Source organism: Cervus elaphus, chromosome 5, assembly GCF_910594005.1.
Source record: "Cervus elaphus chromosome 5, mCerEla1.1, whole genome shotgun sequence".
Taxonomy (NCBI): Eukaryota; Metazoa; Chordata; class Mammalia; order Artiodactyla; family Cervidae; genus Cervus; species Cervus elaphus.
In genome coordinates, this window is record NC_057819.1 from 8,908,391 (window position 1) to 8,930,787 (window position 22,397).

At 47.3% G+C, this 22,397-nt stretch overlaps 2 protein-coding genes across 2 annotated transcripts in view; both read left to right on the forward strand.

The window, feature by feature from the left end:
- Positions 1–3,300: 3,300 nt before the first annotated feature.
- ACACB (acetyl-CoA carboxylase beta) overlaps positions 3,301–22,397 on the forward strand; it is a 120,686-nt gene continuing 101,589 nt past the window's right edge. Inside the window, exons 1-2 of the mRNA XM_043901552.1 lie at positions 3,301–3,409; positions 20,204–20,859. Of these exons, the coding sequence (XP_043757487.1) occupies positions 20,288–20,859 (572 nt within the window). The 5' untranslated portion in view covers positions 3,301–3,409; positions 20,204–20,287. The remainder of the gene's footprint in view (positions 3,410–20,203; positions 20,860–22,397) is intronic.
- Positions 12,519–13,350, forward strand: LOC122693762 (EKC/KEOPS complex subunit TPRKB-like). Its single transcript, XM_043901553.1, has one exon. It carries the CDS (start codon positions 12,787–12,789, stop codon positions 13,312–13,314), a length of 528 nt encoding a protein of 175 aa, XP_043757488.1. The 5' UTR covers positions 12,519–12,786; the 3' UTR covers positions 13,315–13,350.

A 22,397-nucleotide genomic window follows, 5' to 3' on the forward strand; every position in this document is an offset into this window, starting at 1 on the left:
GTTCCATCCCTGGTCCCAGTGGGTTCCACATGGTGAGTAACAGCTACTGATCCCGCGTGCCCCGGAGCCTGTGCTCCGAAACGAGAAGCCCAAGCGTCAGGTGGCCCCTGCTTGCTGCAACTAGAGAAAAGCCCACACAGCGGCGAGGCCCCATTGCAGCCAAAAAACTTTCAGAAAATGCAGTTACACCAAAAACGTTTGTACAATGCTGCCTACTAAACATGAGCTTTATTCAAATTTCTCATTTTCCCAGTAATGCCCTTTCTGTATCAGGATCCGGGATGCCACATTACACTTTGCTATAATGTCTCGTTCAACACTGGTCTGTGACATGTTCTCAGTCTTTCCCTTGATTTATCAATTTATACATTTTTGGCAATAATACAGAAGCTATGTACCCTTCTTGGTACACCATCTCAGGGAACTAAGATTACTTTGTTCCACATGGATTTGTGCCTGTGGATTCCAGTGCATTCTTGCTCCTGCTGCCTCAGATCTGTCCCGACACCCTGGCCCGGGGCTTCAAGCTCCAGTGTCAGACTCAAGGATATAGCCCTCCAGAGACAGCTTACATTAAGTAACCCCTACAAATCACCTAGCACTTCCCAGGTGGCACAGTGGTAAAGAACTCACCTGCCAATGCAGGAGATGCAGGTTCAATCCCTGGTTCAAGAAGATCCCCTGGAGTAGGAAATGACGACCCATGCCAATATTCTTGCCTGGAAAATTCCATGGACAGAGGAGCCTGACGGTTTACCATGGTGGGGGGCAGTTGCCGGTGGTGGGGGGTCATAAAGAGTTGGACACAACTGAGGGACTAAACAACAACAGACCACAGTCACCTAAGTTCAAATGCCTGTGACAGATCCCTTACCCTCTGTGGCTGGCTGTTTCTGCTTGAACCCTAACAGAGGAGGGACGTTGGTTCAGAGCAGGTGGGTCCTTAGAGCTCAGGGCCTCCAAAGGCCGTCAGCTTCAGCGTCCTCCCAGCAGGCCTGCTCCAAATCCAGCTTTCTCACCTGCCCTGTAGCCGTCAGTGGAGGAGGAGGACAGGCCCTCCCCAGGCTGGCACTGACAACAACAAGCTACACCTCCCTGCTGACCCCTGGGCCAAATAGGGAAACTGACCATCAACCCTACACAGCAACAGATGCTCTGTGCCACAGGGGGGTTTTGGTAAACGGACCTCTTAGAACTGGGGTACCCTGGGGACAAAGCTGGTATGGGACTCCGTGGGTGGAATCATCCACTCCCCGGGAGGAGGGTTTGGGCTGCAGCATCCAGGGTGGGACCCTGCACTGAAACTCAGTTGGGCAAAGAGCCACACGTGAGCTGGGCTTGGTGATGGCCCATCTCTGTGGCTTGGGCCTTGGGTGGCCACCAGGGGGCGCTGAGGCCACGCCCAGGAGGGCAGTGACGTCCCCAGAGGTGTCAGGGTGGCTGGGAGGTAAGAAGAATTCTGGGTAGAGGAGCCAGAGTCTTGAAGGTTGAGCAGGGCAAATGCCGTGTGCAAGGCAACTCACTGTACCTGCAGGAACTCTGTGCTTTGGCTCCATCTCCTCCCCCTTGGGCAGCTGGAATTCAGAGCTGCGTTAGTGTCACCTGGGGCCCCCGGGGGAGCTACAGCATGTAGGGTGGGGGGCCGGAGGTGGCAGGTCTTGGCCACTTGAGGATTTCTGTTACCCCTCCTCTGCTTACAGATCATGTGACCCACCGACCCCAGTTCAAGCCACAGCTTCCCCATCTGTACGATAAGGGGGTGGGCTGGAGGGTCCTTCAGGTCTTAGTTGCAGCACACGGGATCTCCGTTGCATCGTGAGGAATCTTGCTTTGCAGCACACAGAATTCTCTAGTTGTGTCCCTTGGGCTCCAGAACGCGAGGGCTCACTTGCTCCGCAGCATGTGGGATCTCTGTTCCCTGACCAGGGATCGAACCTTCATCCTCTGCATTGCAAGGTGGATTCACAAGCATTGGACCACCGGGACGTTCCTAGTGTTTCATTTAATCTCAACCACGCGGTGAAGTCATTAGATGAAAAAACAGGCTTAGCCGTTTGCCCAAAGCCACAGGTGACAGAGCAAGGATTCAGAGACAGATCAATCTGATTTCAAAGCCCAATAGTCCTGCCACTACTGACCCTCTGCCCAGATGATAATTTTTTGGAGTCATTAGGGAGGGATTTTCAATGGAGTGTTAAAAAGTTTCCCTGAGTTACAAATGGCTCCCCCTGGAGACATCAGAGGACATGTCTGCATTTAGAGAGATGGCTCTTCCAAAGGCTTGTATGAGCTCCTCTGGAGTGAAGTAGTCTGGGTCAACAAGCTAAGCACCGTCATTGGCTGAGTCCTTGACCTGCATTTTTTTCATCCCCAACTCCAGGCTCCCTCTGATGATACCCAGGCTTCAGGAGAACCCTGGCAGCAGGCAAGAAATACGCTTCCTCCTTGTAAGTCCCCTGGAGAAAATCCCACGAAATTCACTATTTGATAACTCTTCCTTCTTGAAAAACATGTCCAGAAATGAAGTTGCTCTGGCAGGGTGAAGCTGAAATCATTTGTGCATTAGTTCAGCGCCCTTACAGATTTTTCCACTTGCCAGACCATTTATCTTTTCTCAGAACACAGTGGAATGCCCTTTTGTGTGGCCTTGGCTCCCCCCCGCCAGCTCTGGCTCGGATCTGGATGTGACCTTTGTCCCTACAAGCCTGTGGCCCCCTTCCCTCCACACACACCCCCCAGCTGCGGAACACTCTGTAACTGTGGCACAGAGCCAATTTATGTCTTCTCTGCCAGTCCCCGAGACAACCATCTGACCCTGCATGGGAACGGAGCTATTTGGTTCTGAATTTTTTTCCCCTGAGTCCTGAAAAATAGGAGACACTTCATCAGGTGGCATCTTCCTTCAGAGGGTTTTTACAAAATCTCTTGCGGGGAGAGAAGCCAGGAGATCTTTTGAAAGTGATCGTCTTGAGCCTTCACTGTGGGCTTGTTCCAGAAGACATTTCACGGACACCCCACGACCTGCTCGGGGTTAATTTTCCGCACGTGTCAGGAGGGCCAAAATGACTTTGTATTGCTGACGGCAGCTTGGACTTTAAATGACCCATGGTTCAGACATTTAGGGATTTTGAAATAAAGCGAGGAATGGGATTAAAAAAAGGGGAAAAGGGGACAGAACATTCCCTACTCCACCTGGCTTATGCCTGCTCTTCAGAGCCTTGGAAGTGGAGTGCCCTGGGGATATTTTTAAACGGCAGGAGCTAGTTCATCTGAAAGTGACATTTATAGTCACCGCAGTGAGCAGCTGGCTAGCCGACATTCAGGTCCTCAGCAAAAAGGGAACCCAGAAAACTCAGCCTGGATGCCCAGTTGAAAGGACATGGGGAAAGGAAAGAGGCAGAGATAAGTGGTAAGTGAGCTTGCCTCTCCCTGGGGCCATTTACCACACAGCCAGTGTCCAGGTGGACAGAAATCCAACGCGTAGCGAGGGCAGCCTGCGGACAGAAGCATGGCTGTCTGTGCGAAGCTGATATAAAGGGCTGGAAATGCAATGGAGATGAAGGGCCTTTCTTTGCTTCTATAAATGGTTGTGTTGCTGGGAATCCCTGTGCAAACTTTTACCAGAGTTTAGGTTTACCTAAAAGGCAAGGGGGGAGATTTTTGACTCCCAAAGCTGCTGTCTTCAGGAAGAGAATTCTGTTTCCTATAGATAGATGTCTGATCTCTCAAACTTACTCTTTTTTTTTTTAAACGCAGACTCTTAAGAGTCAAGCATTTCTGGTGTCCTCTGTGGCTAGAAAGACATGATTTTGTTGCAGTTTTAAAAAGCGTAGTACCAAGGAAGTCTTGAATCAGCACGTAGTAAAATAGGGCGCCTCCTTGAACCATCCTTCGGTCTGTCTCGCCTCCTTCCAGGGAGCCTTACCTTTAACAATGCACGTGTGTGCATGCTCAGTTGCTTCCGGGTCTGATTCTTTGTGACCCCATGGATCCCATGACCCCGCCAGGCTCCTCTGTCCATGGGATTCTCCAGGCAAGAATACTGGAGTGGGTTGCCATGCCCACTTGGGATCTTCCCGACCCAGGGATCGAACCTGCGTCTCTTACGTCCCCTTCTTAGGCAGGCAGGTTCTCTGCCACTAGTGCCACCTGGGAAGCCCCTTTACAATGCACAGTTTAGGATAAAACTTCCCAGACCTTACATCCTTCAGACTTTTTGTTCTGAACGTGTACTGTGTTCTTGATCCTGTCTCTCACGTCAGCTGTTACTGTTATTTTGACACACACAGGCGCGACTGAGGGGGAGTTCCCAGGAAGCAGGTCTTTTTCCATTTAAAAACTGGAAGGTATAGACATTGTTTTCTAAATAATTTTTGCTTCTAACAGTGTCTTGGGACATCTTTTCCAGGATGTGATTTCTTTACTGACCTCTCCAGGTTTTAAATGGAAAGACCCAGCCCATCCTAAGTCAGGTGATCAGAGTTGCAAGCATCCCCATATTGTGACTTTATTTGAAGAACTCTGGGAAGGCGTTTTGTGTTCATGCAAAAGAGTTTTATGTGCCCCTGCTTGGGTGTTGTGTGAACTCCCTCAGCCTCTTGTTACCTTCAGATCTGAGATAGAAATTAGAGTATGACTTTATACCAGATACTTGATCTTTATGGGAAAATAAACACTTTAATTAGCCAATTCAGGAGACCCAGGTTTGATCCCTGGGTCAGGAAGATCCCCTGGAGAAGGAAATGGCAACCCATTCCAGTATTCTTTCTTTTTAAATTATACTTGTTTGTTTTTAATTGATTGATTATTGCTTCACAATATTGGTTTGATTTCTACCATACATCAGCATGAATTAGCCATCGGTGTACATATGTCTCCTCTCGCTTGAACCTTCCTCCTACCTCCCCACCCTTTCCCACTTCTCTAGTTTCTTACAAAGTCCTGGTTTGAGTTCCCTGAGTCATACAGCAAATTTCCTTTGGCTATCTATTTTACATATGGTAATGTATATGCTTCCGTGCTCCCCTCTCCATTCATCTCACCCTCTCCTTCCTCTCCCCTGCCCTTGTCCATAAGCCTGTCTTCTATGTCTATATCTCATTGCTGTCCTACAACTAGAGTCATTAGTACCATCTTTCTAGATTCCCTGTATATATATGTTAATATACCTGTTTCTATTTTTCTCTTTCTGACATACTTTACTCTGTATAATAGGCGCTAGGTTCATCCACCTCATTAGAACTGACTTGAATGTGTTCTCTTTTATGCTTAGTAGTATTCCATTGCGGAGAGGGCAATGGCACCCCACTCCAGTACTCTTGCCTGGAAAATCCCATGGACAGAGGAGCCTGGTAGGCTGCAGTCCATGAGGTTGCTAAGAGTCGGACACGACTGAGCGACTTCACTTTCACTTTTCACTTTCACTCGCTGGAGAAGGAAATGGCAACCCAGTGTTCTTGCCTGGAGAATCCCAGGGACTGGGGAGCCTGGTGGGCTGCCGTCTATGGGGTCGCACAGAGTCGGACACGACTGAAGCGACTTAGCAGCAGCAACAGTATTCCATTGTATATATGTACAGCATCTTCTTTATCCATTCATCTGTCGATGGACATCTAGGTTGCTTCCTTGTCCTAGCTATTGTAAATAGTACTGCAGTGAACATCAAGGTACATTATTTTTCTCAATTTTGGTTCCTCGGGGTATATGCCTAGGAGTGGTACTGGTGGGTCACATGGTGGTTTTTATTCCTAGTTTTTTAGGGAATCTCCATACTGTCTTCATAGTGGCTGTAACAATTTACATTCCCACCAGCAATACAAGAAGACTCCTTTTTCTCCACACCCTCTCCAGCACTTGTTGTTTGTGGCTTTTTGGATGATGGCCATTCTGACCCGGTGTGCCACTCCATGATTCTTGCCGGGAAATCCCATGGCGAGAGGAGCCTGGCGGGCCACAGTCCCGGGACTCGCAAGACTTGCATATGACTCAGCAGCTGTGTGTATTCTAGTTTCTTCAGTCACGTCCGATTTTTTGTGACCCCATGAACCGTAGCCCATCAGGCTCCTCTGTCTGTGGGATTCTCCAGGCAAGAATACTGGAGTGGGTTGCCACTTCCTCCTCCAGGGGATCTTCTGACTCAGGGATCGAACCTGAGTCTCTTTTTGAGTCTCCTGCATTGCCAAGTGGGCTCTTTACCACTAATGCCACCTGGGAAGCCCATTAACTACTCAGGTTCTAATCAGTGGGCTGGGTACCTTACATCTTGCTATATGTATTTTTAAACTTTTTAGTACAACAAATGAACTTTTTTGGGAAACACATTCAGAGGTAGAGTAAATAGCACAGCAAGCCCTACACATTCACCACCCGCCTTCAATAACAGTTGACCTTCTGCTCTTCTAGTTTCTCCTACTCACACATACACCTTTTCCTCCTGTATTTTCCTCCAACAGTTTATTATGAACATTTTCAGACATACAACAACATTGAAAGAAAGCTGCAGTGAGCACTCATACCCCCACCACTTAGATCCTGCCATTAACAGTTTATTATATTTGCTTCATCACACGTCTGTTTCTCTATCTACACTTTTTACACATTTCTTTTCTTTGGCCGAGATCTTAGTTTCCCGACCAGGGATCGAACCTGGGTCCCCTGCATTGTGAGTATGGAGTCTTAACCACTGGACCACCAGGGAAGTCCCGTACACATTTCTTAGAAATTGTAGATTTCAATACCTTTCCCCTTGAGTACTTCAGTAACTCGAGTTACTATCATTAACTCAAGTTCTGTTTCTCTGGAGTATTTTCAAGCAAATCTCAGAACCAGACAAATACTTGAGTACATTGCTCTAAAAGAGATGAGGACTTTTTACAAAAGCCATTGCCAAGACTTCCCTGGTGGTCCAGTGGCTAAGACTCCACCCTCCCAATGCAGGGGGCCCAGGTTCAGTCCCTGGCCAGGGAACTAAATCCCACACGCCACCAGCAACAGTTTGCAAGTTGCAGCTAAGACCTGGCGTAGCCAGTTGAATAAATAAAAATATAAAGTCATTGCCATGATTATCTACCTCCAGCGCAATTAACGCTGTTTCCTTTATCCAGTATTCAGCTCATGCTCAATGTCCTCTGGTCATCTCAAAGATTTTGTCTTTGAGGTTGTTTTGTTCAAATCAGGACCTACGAAAGGTCCTAGTAAGTCTCTTTTCACCTGTAGTAATCACTACCCTCCTTTATTAAATGACAGTTGCTTATTGAAGAAATGGAATCATGTGTCCTGTAGAATTTTCCCCATGCTGGATTTGGCTGATTAAGCTGATTAAGCACCCTCAAGGCATCATGTAGGAAGCTTCTTGGTCTTTCTTAATAAAGTATTAAGTCTAGAGGCTTGAATGAACTCAGGTCCAAGTGCAGAGCTGTTGCTGTGTACTTCTCATTGTGTCCTGTCAAGAAGAACAGAATGTCTGATCATCCCACTTGCAGTGATGTTGACTCATCATAGAGTCTGGGGATAACCTGATCTCTGTTGTGAAATTCCTCTTCAGCCTTTCCCCAGATGGCTTGACAGGTCACCGATGGTCGGAGCCTAGGACATTATTGTTTCATTTCTGGTTGTGAATAATGGTTTCCTATTGCCATCAATCATTCTGCGTTTATGAGCCGTCCCTGTTCTGTGACTTAGAACTTTCACCCACCGTTGGGTAACCTTGAAGTATACAGGGTCTTCTCCTACAGCACAGGCAGCATAGACGCTCAATCACATCCCTTTTTTTGGTAATTCAGTTTCCAAAGCAATAAGCGGTGCCACGGCAACCTTCCAAGGTGTCAGTGAGGGGTGGGTTTTGTGTTTGTTTTCATAACATTATGACCTCATGATTTTTTAAAATATCAGCATATTTGGCGTATTTCAATCCACTGCAATTGTCGTCTTATTTTTTTGGCCCTAAGTATCGTTTCTTTGACAGGGAAGGCCATTCACGGTGTACCTCCTGTGTGTACATGTCTGCCCCAGCCCTGGAGTCAGCCATTTCTCCAAGGGGTCCCGGTTCCTTTTAGTGGGAAATATACTTAGAAATCATCATCTGGACATCAGGGAAGTTTGTGACTGTGTGACATGATTCCCGTGGTTGCTCTGTTAGTAACGGACTGGAGAGACATGACTGGGGGCAGGTAGATGGGTTAGGAGGCTGGTCCACTGGTCCACGTGAGAGAACTGTAGCTGGAAGTTGGTCTTAGGCAGAGCACTTAGCACAAGGCTTGAAGCATCCTGGGAGATGCAACCACTGGGAAATGCATAAAAGAAACATGCTTTCATGATTTGCATTGTTTGTATATTAGTGAATTGAAACCTTACCTAAACTCTCTGAGGAAGGCATTCTTACTGTCAGGTGAGTGTAAGCGCCTTGGCTTCTCGTCACAACAAAGATTTAGAGTGACGGACATTAAAGCCCCCTCGGCGTGTCACAGCTCTCGGGTCTTGGACAGACCGTGTTATAGCTCTCAGGTCTCGAACGGACCGTGTTATAGCTCTATTTTATTTAATAATAGCAGAAAAATCCATCTTCAAGGCATGAGGGCACATCGATCCAAAGACGCGAAGAGAAGAGCGCCCCAGCGCGTGGGAGAGAGAGAGAGAGAGAGAGCTTTGGCTCCTCTCCCTGGCCCTGTCCTTTGTAAACTGGGCCAGCCAGGAGTGCTGTTTGTTTTACCTGAGGTCCTCACTCCGGTCCTCGGACCTTTGTTCTATTTTCCCGGGCTTTTCCCTTCCAGGTCTTTTAGCCACCACCATTTTGGACTCCTTTTCCCTATTTTAACTACCTAACATTACCATCGCCATTGAATCCTCAAGAAAACCAAAGCTCAGAGAAGTGAGGAAACTTGCTCAAAGTCATGCAGGAAATAAAGAGCAGAAATCTTGAATCTAACATCTCCAGATCCAGTACTTCAACCAATAAATACACTGCGTTGTCCATAGATGTCATTATTTCAAACTAAAAAAAAAAAAAACAACCCTAGATTAATTTCTGGCACCAAACCTGATCCTTCATCAGTGAGGCTGACTTGCTTACACTTCATGAGATTGTAAACCGGGATTCCAGGGTGAGAGAGCCGGGTCCCAAGGGCAGAGCCAACCATCAGACCCTGTCCCCGCCCCTTGACATCTCTGTGTCGCTGCACTTTAGCAGGAAGTGGCTCTTGAGACCGCTACTGCTACTGCTGTCCATACAGCCTACGAGCTCTTCTAAGCATCCTCATTATTTATGCAGGCTTTGGTATGTTTCAGAACGAGAAAGCCAAGGTCCCAAGACTCAGGTACACACCGTTAAAGGGTTTCGGGGTGATTGCACCAGGGCTCGAGCCCCCAGACTCTGACTCTGTCTATAGCCATTTTTTTGGTGTTCAGTCCGGAAGGGACAGGACAGAGGAGAGGTTGCTTCTTTTTAGGGAGGTGAGTCACCCGTCTGTGGGGCTCAATCGATTCTGCTCTAAAGTTGGCAAATGCATTTCCAAAGCTGGCAGGAAGCATGGGGGCAGCCTTGAAAGTGAACTGCTGTCCCCAGCGTGGTGTATGGCTCAGATGGGAAGGAGGTGCCCCCCGCCCCCGCCACCCCGAGTTACACCATTGCCTTCCAGACTGGATGCTGCAGTGGCCCCCGCCCGGGGACCAGCCTGAGTGGAGGCGCTCAGCCAGCAGAGCCAGGGGTGACGGGAGGAAGAAGTCCCCATCACAGAACAGCTCGACGTCAGGGAAAACAATGCATAGGATCCTTGGTCCCCAAGGCACGGGCCATCCTTCATTTACATCAGGCTAAACAGTCTGCCTATGGCTTCCCTTGTAGGTCGGTGGTCAAGAATCCACCTACCAAGCAGGAGACGTGGGTTCCATCCCTAGTTCGGGAGGATCCCCTGGAGGAGGAAATGGCAACCCACTCCAGTATTCTTGCCTGGAAAATCCTATGGACTGATGGGCGACTGTCCATGGGGTCGCAAAGGGTCTGTCATTTTTTTATTTATTTCTTGTTGCATTTTAGTTTCTTAAAGTTGCATTTAGTTTCTTTAGCAGAGATTTAAAAACAAACCCACAGCTCTAAGAACTCAAGCAGTGCCCCTAACAGTCACTTCTCAGGTCTGGGGATTTAGGACCTTTCCTGGGGCTTATGGAGGGAAATGCACAGAGAGCAGGAGGGCATGAAGATAAGGAGCGTGGGCTTCAAAGCGTGGCCACCTGGGTCCTAGCGGTGTGAACCTGGGAAGTGGTGGAGCCCACAGAAGGTGAGGAAGAAGTGGTACCTTAGTAGAGGGCTTCAGGGAGGCCCCTCTTGATGAGATCATGTGTGTGAAGGTCTCAGCACGGTGGCTGCATGCTCAGAAAATGCTGCTGGCAGGAGGACACGCCCCTCTGTCCCATACCATTGTCTCTGGGACTTCCCTGCCCATCCAGTGGTCAAGATTCTGTGCTGCCCATGCAGGGGGCATGAGTTTGATCCCTGATCAGGGAACTAAGATCCCACAGCCACAAAAAAAAAAAAAATTAAAAAACCCAAAATAAATAAAATTAAGAACCCCATCTCTCTAAATAACATAAAAAGTCATAAACATACACACGTACACACACACAGAGTTCTGAGGACCATCTCCGCTGGATCAGGGAACAGACAGAATTTAATTAACAGAAGTGAATTCAGCCTGAATTAACATCTGCTGCAGCCCCACAGATGGCCTCCTCATTGGAAGAAACCTCCCGCCCCACAGGCCTGCAAAGCTGAAGGGGGTCCAGGGATGGTCTCTCTGTGAGGGTCTTCCTGTCCCAGCTGGGCACCTGAGCAGCGTCAGACTGGGGCTGCCACCCACATAGAAACACCCAGTCTGTTTCTGTCCCTTGGTGGAGGAGAATCCCTGCTCGCTGTCACAAGCCACGTTCTTTCCATTTTGGTTCAGCAAGAAGGGGAGGGTGGTGCTTGACAGGTCTGACAGGTCTCGGTTGATCCTACCAATAATCTTATGATGTGGGTGAGGCTGGGGATTTTCCTTCCTTTCCTTGATGGGGAAACAGATTCAGAGAGGGGACAGGATTCATCAGAGACAACCCTCTGTGGGTGGCAGAGTGTCACCGGGCGGTGGCCCATCCTGCCTGAGGCTCTCCGCTCGGATGAACTGTGCTCGGCGCCCTGCCTGAGTGACCGCTCCGGACTCTTGACGCTTCCATCTGGGAGCCCTGCCCTTACACTGTTTTGCTGATGAGCACGCTGAAGCTCCTTTGCCCAGAGCTCACCCCGCGTGAGGTGAGAACCCACATCAGTGTCCAGGGCACCCACCAAGGTACCCGAGGACAGTGGGTCTTTACAGTGACTATTGTCCCACACTGGCCTGGAGCGGGGGATCTTGGTGCCAGTGTCGTTAATTTCACATGTGACCTCTGGCCTCTGCTCACCTACCAAGCAAGAACACTGGACCTGCCAAGTGTCCTCCTCTCAGGCTGGCAGGTGGGAACCTGAGTGGCTTATGGGGAAACACAGGATGATCTGTGACACCCCAAACCTAAGGGCCAGAGTGCAGGTTGAATTATCTACTGGCAGGTTTGACCACCTTGGCGGCCTGGCATAGCTTCCTCTATCACTGTAATGATCTCTGAATTTGCAAAAGGATGTTGCACCATTGCCTGCTAGCCTGAGGGGCCTTGGACTTCATCCTGATGCTTTTGCTTCTGTTTCCATCAAGCTCACCTTGGCCAAACCCAGGTTGTGCTGGGACGGATGTCCCCCTCCTACCAGGTGTCTGACAGATGAACACATGGAAGCAAGAAGCTGGCATGATTATTGGAGTGTTTTCTGTTTAATTTTGGCCGCACTGGGTCTTCCTTGTGGCTCTCGGGCTTTCTCTAGTTGCAGTGTGCAAGCTTAGTTGCCCCTTGGTATATGCGATCTAAGTTCCCTGACCAGGGAGGGAACCTGTGTCCCCTGCATTGGTAGGTGGATTCTTAACCACTGGACCACCAGGGAAGTCCCTACAGGAGTATTTAAAACTCTAAAGACTTGGAGTTGGGCGAAAGGGTGGGCGATTGCATGAGCAGTGAAGCAGGCTCTAAATCTAGGGTGGTGGCAAGCTGGAGGGAGGCGGCCCTGTGGGCTGTAGAGCCCCCGAGAGCACAGACAGCTTCTTAAGTACTCGAGTTTGAACCTGCGGGAGGGAGAAGGGCCAGGACCTTGGCAAATGGCTTATATTTACAGATGGCAGATAAGGGCACCTGACTTGGGAGAAAGCTCACTGGTGTCCAGCATGGGCTGGTCCAAACTCTTCCCTGCCCCTGGCCTGATGCATGACACCAGGCTCCTGCTGAAATGGGACACTCCAAGGCCTGCTAGCCTTAGTCACCCCATGGGTGCCTGTTGGACCGCATGAGAATGGAGCCGACGGCCTGGCAACGGGGGGTAAGTGGCAGTGAGTGCCCCGGAGTTCATCTCGGTGGGAGGCAAATGCATGGCTGGTTTAACACTGACTTGCTGGGGACGCGGCGGTGAGCACTCCTGGCTCCACAGTGCTGGCTGGGTCGGGTGGGAACTGGAGAGCAGTGATTTTCCAGATGATACCTGTGATTCCCCGCGCCCTCGTTTATCGAGCATTTGCCAAGGTCGGGTCCGGGGATGCAGCCCGGCAGTGATTGGCTCAGCTTCCCTTCGAGGGCGGACGATGAGCCTGAGACTCGCCAAAGTTGTAACAGAGGAGCTCGTAGAATAGGAGACTAGTCCTGGGGTCCTGGGAGCGCTGTAGCATCCTGCTTATCTATGAAATGCAGTTAACACATCAGCTGGACCTATTTCCTGAATACAGGGTGACCCTTCTGTTATTTAAAGATGTAAAAAATGCTGTGGGCTTGAGAAAAAGGGCCATGGAAGGTGCCATTGATGGCTCATTAATAAACCCTACAGTGATTGTTGATCCATTTCAGATAATTGTGGCCGCAAACAAAGCAGTTCACCTCTACAAACTGGGGAAGATGGAGACAAGAACTCTATCCACTGAAGTTATTTTCAATCTTTCCCCAAATAACAATATTTCAGAGGCCTTGAAAAAATTTGGTATCTCAGCAAATGATACTTCAGTTTTGATTGCTTATATTGAAGAGGGTGAAAAACAAATAAATCAAGAATACCTAATATCTCAGGTAGAAGGTCATCAGGTTCCTCTGAAAAATCTCCCTGAAATAACAAATATTACAGAAGTCAAAAAGGTATATAAACTATCTAAACAAGAAGAAAGTATTGGAACATTATTGGATGGTATAATTTGTAGAATGTCAACAAAAAATGTTTTGTGAAATGACAGAAATATTAAAAAATTTTCAGCTTTTATAAACAAACAAACAAACAAACACTGACTTGCTGCCCTTCTCTGTCCCTCGAAGGCCCAGCCAGGTATGGTTGGGCGTGCTGCGGCAGGGGAGGCGGGGGAGAGCTGGAAAACAAACCCCAGACCCGTCTCCCTCTCCAGCCCCGTCTGGGTGCCAGCCCGCACCTGTTGGAAGTGAGCAGTTTCCTGCCCGCCTTACGGTTAAGGCCACGATCGTCCTGGCACCAAGCAGCTGTTGCTTGTGTTCAGTTTGCAAGAAACAAAAATAGCTTTGGCCCTCGCTGGGTTTTCAGGTCAGCTGGGTTGCTTCAGTGAAGGGCAGCAGCTCAGCGTGGCCTGTCTGCCAGGGTTCATGGGAAGGACATTGCTGGCCTTGCTTGCCCGTGGGTCTGAGCCACATGCACGGTGCTCCTTCTAGACGGCTGTGCACACCTGGGCCCACCCTCCAGGTTCACGGCTGGGGATCTGACTTTAGGATCGTATCCAGGTGTTCAGGGGAACACCCTCCACTCTATGGGGTTTACTTATATCCAGTTTTGATGGTGGTGCAGTGGGAAAGGTACCGGCGTGGGGCCTGGGTGTAAGCAGAGTCAAGGAACTGAACTCTGAGCCACAGTTTACTGGCTTGTAAGATGGGACTGAAATAGAGACCGTAGGAGTTGTACGGGGCACCAGGTTGTCCTGAGGATTGGAAACTTGAAGGCACTGTACATGCTTGATGGCTCCTTGATGCCTCTGATAGCATTTGCACAAATGCTATCTAGGTTATTCAAAGAGCAATGGTGAGGCCTGTAAATGGGGCAAGAATTGGTATCCCCATTTTACAGATGAGAAAACTGAGGCTCAGAGGAGCTTTCTCAGAGAGTTCTGCGTGTGTCTCTATGTACTTGTGAAAAGTGCTCATATGGTGGCCTGTGGGCCACCCCCTTCCCCCCAGTCATCACACTGGCAAGAGTAGGGAACACGGGGATTTCCCGGTTGGTCCAGGGGCTAAGACTCTGTACTCCTAATGCAGGGGGTCGGGGTTCGATCCCTGGTCAGGGAACTAGATCCCACATGCTGGAACTAAAAGTTCACATGCTGCATCTAAAGATCCCACATGCCACAACGGAAAGGTCCCTTGTGCCGCAACTAAGACCCAGTGCAGCCAAATTTAAAAAACAAACAAACAAAAGAATATAGGGAAAGACTCTGAGGTTTTTTGTGCAGGTAGCCTCTGCAAGGTAGGTTTGGGATGTTAGGTCCACTGGCCCCTATCAGAATAACAGCAGATCTTAAAGTGAGAAAGGAGGCCAAAGTGGGGAGAATTTCTGATCCCTTCCATTCATTACGGTGCCCAGTTTAGAGCCTGGCAGCTTTACCCACCACTCCTCAATTGCTTACCGTGCATGTTTCTCGCCATCTTGCCCGCCTGCCCATCCACTTGACCCCACTCCACACACCACCTCTCCGTCCTTCTACCTGCAGCCCCCATCCACCATCCATTCACCATCCCAACACGAGCATATCAGGGTGCTTGTGTCATGTAAAACCAGAGAGTGACTGGTTTGCCAGTGGGAATCAATGTGAGGACTGCACCCTCAGGGTTCCGAAACCTCGGACCGTTACAGCATGTTTTTGCTCTTTTATTTTCTCAGCAATAACGCAAGTGTTTTTCTATTTAGAGTAGTGGGCAGCTCAGCATTTCCATGTAATACACTTAAAATTTCTTATTTCTCAGAATCTCCAACGTGTACATTTATTTTTTTAAAAATATTTATGTATTCGGCTGTGCCGGGTCTTTGTAGTTGCGGCACATGCACTTTTAGTTGTGGCAGTTGTTCCCTGACCAGGGATCGAACCCCGGCCCCCTGCATGGGGAGCGTGGAGTCTTAACCACTGGACCCCCCAGGGAAGTCCCAACAGTGTGTACATTTAAAGTGTACCTAAAATCAGTCGCGTTTGTACAAAGTCTTCTGCTTGGCACTCTTCTTCAGAACTGCCATGGAGACACCAGCTGGTGTTCCTGAATGCAGCTTCAGAAATGACATCCGAAAATCAAAATTGCGGCCTGCTTCAAGCCATCTCTCCCAAACCCATATGGTGAAGAGACTCTTGCCTTTTCCTTCTCCAGGGGATCTTCCCCAAAGTGAAGTGAAGTGAAGTGAAGTGAAGTAAGTTGCTCAGGCGTGTCTGACTCCTTGTGGCTCCATAGACTATACAGTCCATGGAATTCTCTAGGCCAGAATACTGGAGTGGGTAGCCTTTCCCTTGTCCAGGGGATCTTCCCAAGCCAGGGATCGAACCCAGGTCTCCCACATGGCAGGCATATTCTTTATCACCTGAGCCACCAGGGAAGCCCGAATGGTCTTAATACCTGTGTCAAATATCAACTGGTCATAGATATATGGGTTTACTTTTGGACCCTCAATTCTATTCCATTTGTCTACATGTCTCTTTATTCTCATACCACATTACAGTTTTGTAGTAGGTTTCAAAATTGACAAGTGTGAGTCCTCCAACTTTGTTTTGCTTTTTTAAGATTGTTTTGGCTCTTTGGGGCCCCTTGCTGTTCCATATGAATCTGCAGATTGCTTTGGGTAGTGTGGTCATCTTAACAAAAGTAAGTCTTCCAACCCATGAGCATGCGATGTCTTGCCATTTATTTAGGTCTTCTTTAATTTCTTTCAGCAATGTCTCTAGTTTTCAGTCTATAGGTCTTTCACCATTGTGGTTAAATTTATTCCTAGGTATTTTAATTCTTTGGGGTGATTTTGTAAATGGAGTTATTTTCTTAATTCCCTTTTCAGATTGTTAATTGTTGGTGTATAGAAACAAAATTGATTTTTGTCTATTGATCTTATATCCAACAATCACTTAATTTACTAACTTTATTAGCATTTCTTGGTAGTTCTTCAGGATTTTCTGTATATAGGCTCATGTCATCTGTGGACAGAGGTGATTTTATGTCTTCCTTTTCAATTTGGATGCCTTTTATTTCTTTGTCCTGTTCAGTTGCTCTGGCTAGAACTTTCAGTAGGATGTTGAACAGCAGTGGTGAAAGTGAGCATCCTTGTCTTGTTCCAGATCTTAGGGGAAAGCTTACCATTGTTCAACATTGAATATATATTTGCTGTACTTTTTTTCATCAGTGTGTCTTACTCTGTTGAAGTTCTTTTCTATTCCTGCTTTTCTGAATGTTGTCATCATTAGAAGGTATTGGATCTTTTTTTTTTTGGCCATGCCATTTGGCTTCCGGGATCCTAGTTCCCCCAACCAGGGACTGAACCTGGGCCCTTGGCAGTGAAAGCTGGAAGTTCTAACCACCGGGAATTCCCAACAGTGTTGGATTTTTCTGTGTTCTTTGAGATGATCATTTTTTTCCCCTTTGTTCTATTAAAGTGGTTTGTTACATTGATTAACATTGAACAACCCGTAACTGACTTTTCTTTAAAAGGAAACTTGAGCACATGAAAAGAAAAACATCTGACCCTGTGTGTTGCCTAGAAAATAACCCAAACCACATTTCATCAAGTCCTGATGATTCTAGAAGCCAACAATCCCTTTCATCTATAAAATGGAATATAATAAAGTCTTTCAAAAAAAATATTGATTTATTCGTTTTTGGCCATGCTGGGTCTTCGTAGCTGCTCGAGGGCTTTCTCTAGTTGCCTGACCAGGGGGCTATTCTCTAATTGCAGTGCTCCGGGCTTCTCATTGCAGTGGCTTCCCTTGTTGTGGAACATGGGTTCTAGGTACATGGACTTCAGTAGTTGTGTGCAAGGGCTCCATTGCTCCTCGGCATGTGGGATCTTCGCGGATTGGGGACGGAATCTGTGTCTCCTGCATCAGGTGGATTCTTTACCACTGAGCCACCAGGGAAGCCCCTGAAGTCTTTTTTTCCTTTTTAAGTGCTTATCTATTTGGTTTGTTAGATCTTAGTTCCAACACGTGGGTTTTTACCTAGTTGTGGCTTGTGGGCTTGGTAGTTGTGATGTGCATGCTTAGTCGCCCACATGCTTAGAGGTGTTGGGATTTTAGTGTCTCAACCAGGGACTGAACCTGTGTCCCCTACACTGGAAGGCACGTTCTTAAGTACTGGACCACCAAGGAAGTCCCCCTTTTTTTTTTAAAAGGAGAAAAGCTTTATTGAGGTATAATTCATATACCATATGACTCACTCACATAAAGTGCACAATTCTGCAGTTTTTAGTCTATTCACAGAGTTGTGAAACTGTCACCACAATCAGTTTTGGAATATTTTCATCACTACAATCAGAAACCCTGTACCCATTAACCTTCATCCCCGCCCCATTAGCCCCAGGCAACTGCTAATCTTTCCATATCTATCCATTCTGCCTAATTCAAGTGTATTGTCTACGTAATATGGAATCATACAATATGTGGTCTTTCGGAACTGGTTTTTTCACTTAACATAAAGTTCATTCCTTTTTTTTTTTATTTTTATTTATTTATTTTTTTGTCATACATTGATATGAATCAGCCATAGATTTACACGTATTCCCCATCCCGATCCCCCCTCCCACCTCCCTCTCCACCCGATTCCTCTGGGTCTTCCCAGTGCACCAGGCCCGAGCACTTGTCTCATGCATCCCACCTGGGCTGGTGATCTGTTTCACCATAGATAATATACATGCTGTTCTTTTGAAACATCCCACCCTCGCCTTCTCCCACAGAGTTCAAAAGTCTGTTCTGTATTTCTGTGTCTCTTTTTCCGTTTTGCATATAGGGTTATCGTTACCATCTTTCTAAATTCCATATATATGTGTTAGTATGCTGTAATGTTCTTTATCTTTCTGGCTTACTTCACTCTGTATAATGGGCTCCAGTTTCATCCATCTCATTAGGACTGATTCGAATGAATTCTTTTTAACGGCTGAGTAATATTCCATGGTGTATATGTACCACCGCTTCCTTATCCATTCATCTGCTGATGGGCATCTAGGTTGCTTCCATGTCCTGGCTATTATAAACAGTGCTGCGATGAACATTGGGGTGCATGTGTCTCTTTCAGATCTGGTTTCCTCAGTGTGTATGCCCAGAAGTGGGATTGCTGGGTCATATGGCAGTTCAATTTCCAGTTTTTTAAGAAATCTCCACACTGTTTTCCATAGCAGCTGTACTAGTTTGCATTCCCACCAACAGTGTAAGAGGGTTCCCTTTTCTCCACACCCTCTCCAGCATTTATTGCTTGTAGACTTTTGGATAGCAGCCATCCTGACTGGCGAGTAATGGTACCTCATTGTGGTTTTGATTTGCATTTCTCTAATAATGAGCGATGTTGAGCATCTTTTCATGTGTTTGTTAGCCATCTGTATGTCTTCTTTGGAGAAATGTCTGTTTAGTTCTTTGGCCCATTTTTTGATTGGGTCATTTATTTTTCTGGAATTGAGCTTCAGGGGTTGCTTGTATATTTTTGAGATTAATCCTTTGTCTGTTTCTTCATTTGCTATTATTTTCTCCCAATCTGAGGGCTGTCTTTTCACCTTACTTATAGTTTCCTTTGTAGTGCAAAAGCTTTTAAGTTTCATTAGGTCCCATTTGTTTATTTTTGCTTTTATTTCCAATATTCTGGGAGGTGGGTCATAGAGGATCTTGCTGTGATTTATGTCAGAGAGTGTTTTGCCTATGTTCTCCTCTAGGAGTTTTATAGTTTCTGGTCTTACATTTAGATCTTTAATCCATTTTGAGTTTATTTTTGTGTATGGTGTTAGAAAGTGTTCTAGTTTCATTCTTTTACAAGTGGTTGACCAGTTATCCCAGCACCACTTGTTAAAGAGGTTGTCTTTTTTCCATTGTATATCCTTGCCTCCTTTGTCAAAGATAAGGTGTCCATAGGTTCATGGATTTATCTCTGGGCTTTCTATTCTGTTCCATTGATCTATATTTCTGTCTTTGTGCCAGTACCATACTGTCTTGATGACTGTGGCTTTGTAGTAGAGTCTGAAGTCAGGCAGGTTGATTCCTCCAGTTCCATTCTTCTTTCTCAAGATTACTTTGGCTATTCGAGGTTTTTTGTATTTCCATACAAATTGTGAAATTATTTGTTCTAGTTCTGTGAAAAATACCGTTGGTAACTTGATAGGGATTGCATTGAATCTATAGATTGCTTTAGGTAGAGTAGCCATTTTGACAATATTGATTCTTCCAATCCATGAACACGGTATGTTTCTCCATCTGTTTGTGTCCTCTTTGATTTCTTTAAGTTCATTCCTTTTAGTGGCTGAACAATATTCCATTATATGGACAGACCACATCTTGTCTGTGCTTTTATCAGTGGGCACTTGGGATGTTTCAGCTTTGGGGATATTATAAATAATGGTGCTATGAGTGAAAAGTGAAAGTGTTACTTGCTCAGCTGTGTCGACTCTTTGTGACACCACAGATTTTAGCCCGCCAGGCTCCTCTGTCCTTGGGATTCTCCAGGCAAGCATACTGGAGTGGGTTGCCATTCCCTTTTCCAGGGGATCTTCCTGACTCAGGGATCGAACCCAGGTCTCTTGCATTGCAGGCAGATTCTTTACCACCTGCGCCACTAGAGAAGCCCAGTGATGCTGTAACAGTCTTTTAATGTACCTAATCTCGTTGAGTTCTCTCTCACATGCATGTTCATGCTTTATGGTAAGCATAAACTTCTCTAAATTAGAAGTTAAGAAACATGCCGCAGACCCCAGAGCTCATGATGGGCAGAGCTGGGGGAGGGGAGCCCCTTCTCTGCTCCCTGTCTAGTGCTTCTGCTTTCTAGCTCTCCCTGCTGAATATACAGCACCCCAACTGGCTTTCGCCACCAGCTCCTTTAAGAAGCCAGGTAACGCGATTACATAGATCCTAAAATGGCTCTCTTGTTCTCCTTACAGATTTTCTGAGTGATTCTGCTTCTTTTTCTATCTTGTCTGATTTTCTCCTGCCTGACCCTTTCCCGATTAAAAAGCTGGGGGAAAATGTCAGACTCCAAGCAAGTCACCAAGAGTAAACGGAAAGTGAGCTTCACTCCCAGTCAGGAGCCGATTCCAGCCTCAGTCAGCTCCCAGGAGCCACCACAGGAAGACTGCAACAGCAACCCTCTGCCAGAGACCCCTAGCCAGGCTGAGCCGGCCTCCCACAAAGGACCCCAAGACACCTGCCAGCAGAGAACCTCCCAATCACCCCCACTGCAGAATCCCCAAGGAAACCCCCTCTCATCTGAATACACCTCCCCAGCATGCCAAGCCAACGGGTCAGGGACCGAAGACCTGGAGACCCCAAATACCAATGACCTGTCCACGCCAGCCAGGCCCCATGGCCAGCGAGCCAGAACCCTCTCCAGAGAAGACAGGAAGCAGGCACACATCAAGAGACAGCTGATGACCAACTTCATCCTGGGATCCTTCGACGACAACTCCTCCGACGAGGACACCGCTGGTGGCTTGTTTCGACAATCTTCTCGGAAGGGCAGCCGGGCCAGCCTGGGGACCCTGTGCCTGGAGACTGCTCAGGCCACAGGCGAGACTGAGACCTCCACCTCCATCATAAGGTAACGCACACTTTGTCCTTGTAACCAGGAGGTGCAGTGTTGGGGTGGGGTCTACACCCTTCCCTGCTCAGCCAAGCAACCGGCTATGCCAGTGCTTTGAGGGTGGCTATGTGGCAAGCAGGAGACATGAGCCTCTCCCCGCCTTCCTTCCCTCCTCTCAAAATCATTTGTTGAGTATATCCTGTGAGTACAGGGCTCCAGGCCAGGACAGTGGCTTTCCAGAAGACTGTGGTCTAGTTGGGGCAGATGACCTTGTATGTAACAACTAGTTATAATCTGTCACGCGAGTGTATGCTCCTCGGTTCTTTATCTCGTCACAACAAAAATTTGGAGTGATGGACATTGAAGCCCCCTCGGAGGGTCGCAGCTCTCGGAGGACAGACAGTGTTATAGCTCTTAAATAAATCAGTGTTACAGCTCTATTTATTTAGATAATAGTAGGAAAATCCATCTTTGAGGCATGAGGGCACGGCGATCCAAAGACGCGAAGAGAAGATCACCCTATCATCGCTCGGGAGAGAGAGAGAGAGAGGGCTTTGGCTCCTCTTTTTACATGTTTCTCTGTCCCTGGGCCTGTCTTATGTAAATTGGATCAGCCAGGAGTGTTGTTTGTTTTACCTGAGGTCCTCACTCAGGTCCTCAGACCTTCCTTTGTTCTATTTTCGCGGGCTTTCCCTTCCAGGTCTTTTAGCCACCGCCATTTTGGACTCTTTTCCCCCTATTCTAACTACCTAACAAATCTAAGCAGAAAGCAGGTCAGGTTGTCAAGAGCCAAAGCAATGATGGACACCCCAAGGGAGGGACTGTGTCCCTGGCTGCTGATGAATATTCATTTATTTGTTGATTCATCCAATAAATAGTTAACAACTGTAAAACATGTCTTTCTCCAGTGATAAAAGCAGAAACTCAAGGGGATTTCCTGACAGTGCAGTGGTTAGGACTTGGCGCTCTCACTGCCCTGGGCGTGGGTTCAATTCCTGGTCAGGGAACTAAGATCTGACATCCAAAAAAAAAAAAAAGAAAAAGCAGAAATTCAAATACTATAACCCTATCCATCAAGCTGATTGGTGGAAACAAACACCTACAGGTCCATCCCAGGTGGGACTGTCCCAGGGGTGCAGTCAGTGGCTTCTTTTTTTTTTCCCCCAGTTATTTTTGTTTGTTTGCTTTTTATAGTGAAGTAGTGAAACTACTGTTGATTTATTTGGCTATGTCGGGTTTTCATTGTGGCATGCAGAATCTTTTGATGCTGCACAGACACTCTAGCTGGGGCTCATGAGCTTAGCTATTCAGAGGCATGTAGATCTTAGTTACCTGACCAGGGATCGAACCCACATCCCCTACATTGCAAGGTGGTTTCCCAACCACTGGACCACCAGGGAAGTCCCACTGGCTTTGTTTTTGTTGTCACCACCTCCCCTCTGAAATTACGAATGGAATACAATAGTTGCAGGTAGAAAACAGGGGAAATGCGGTGAGCAGAGAGTAGGAAAGAGCCTCAACCAACCACGACTCCAACAGCCTGAGAGAACCTCTGC

What these genes read in the sequence shown, in the direction of transcription:
- LOC122693762 (XM_043901553.1), top strand. Translation starts at nt 12,787, where the DNA reads ATGCAGTTAACACATCAGCTGGACCTATTTCCTGAATACAGGGTGACC.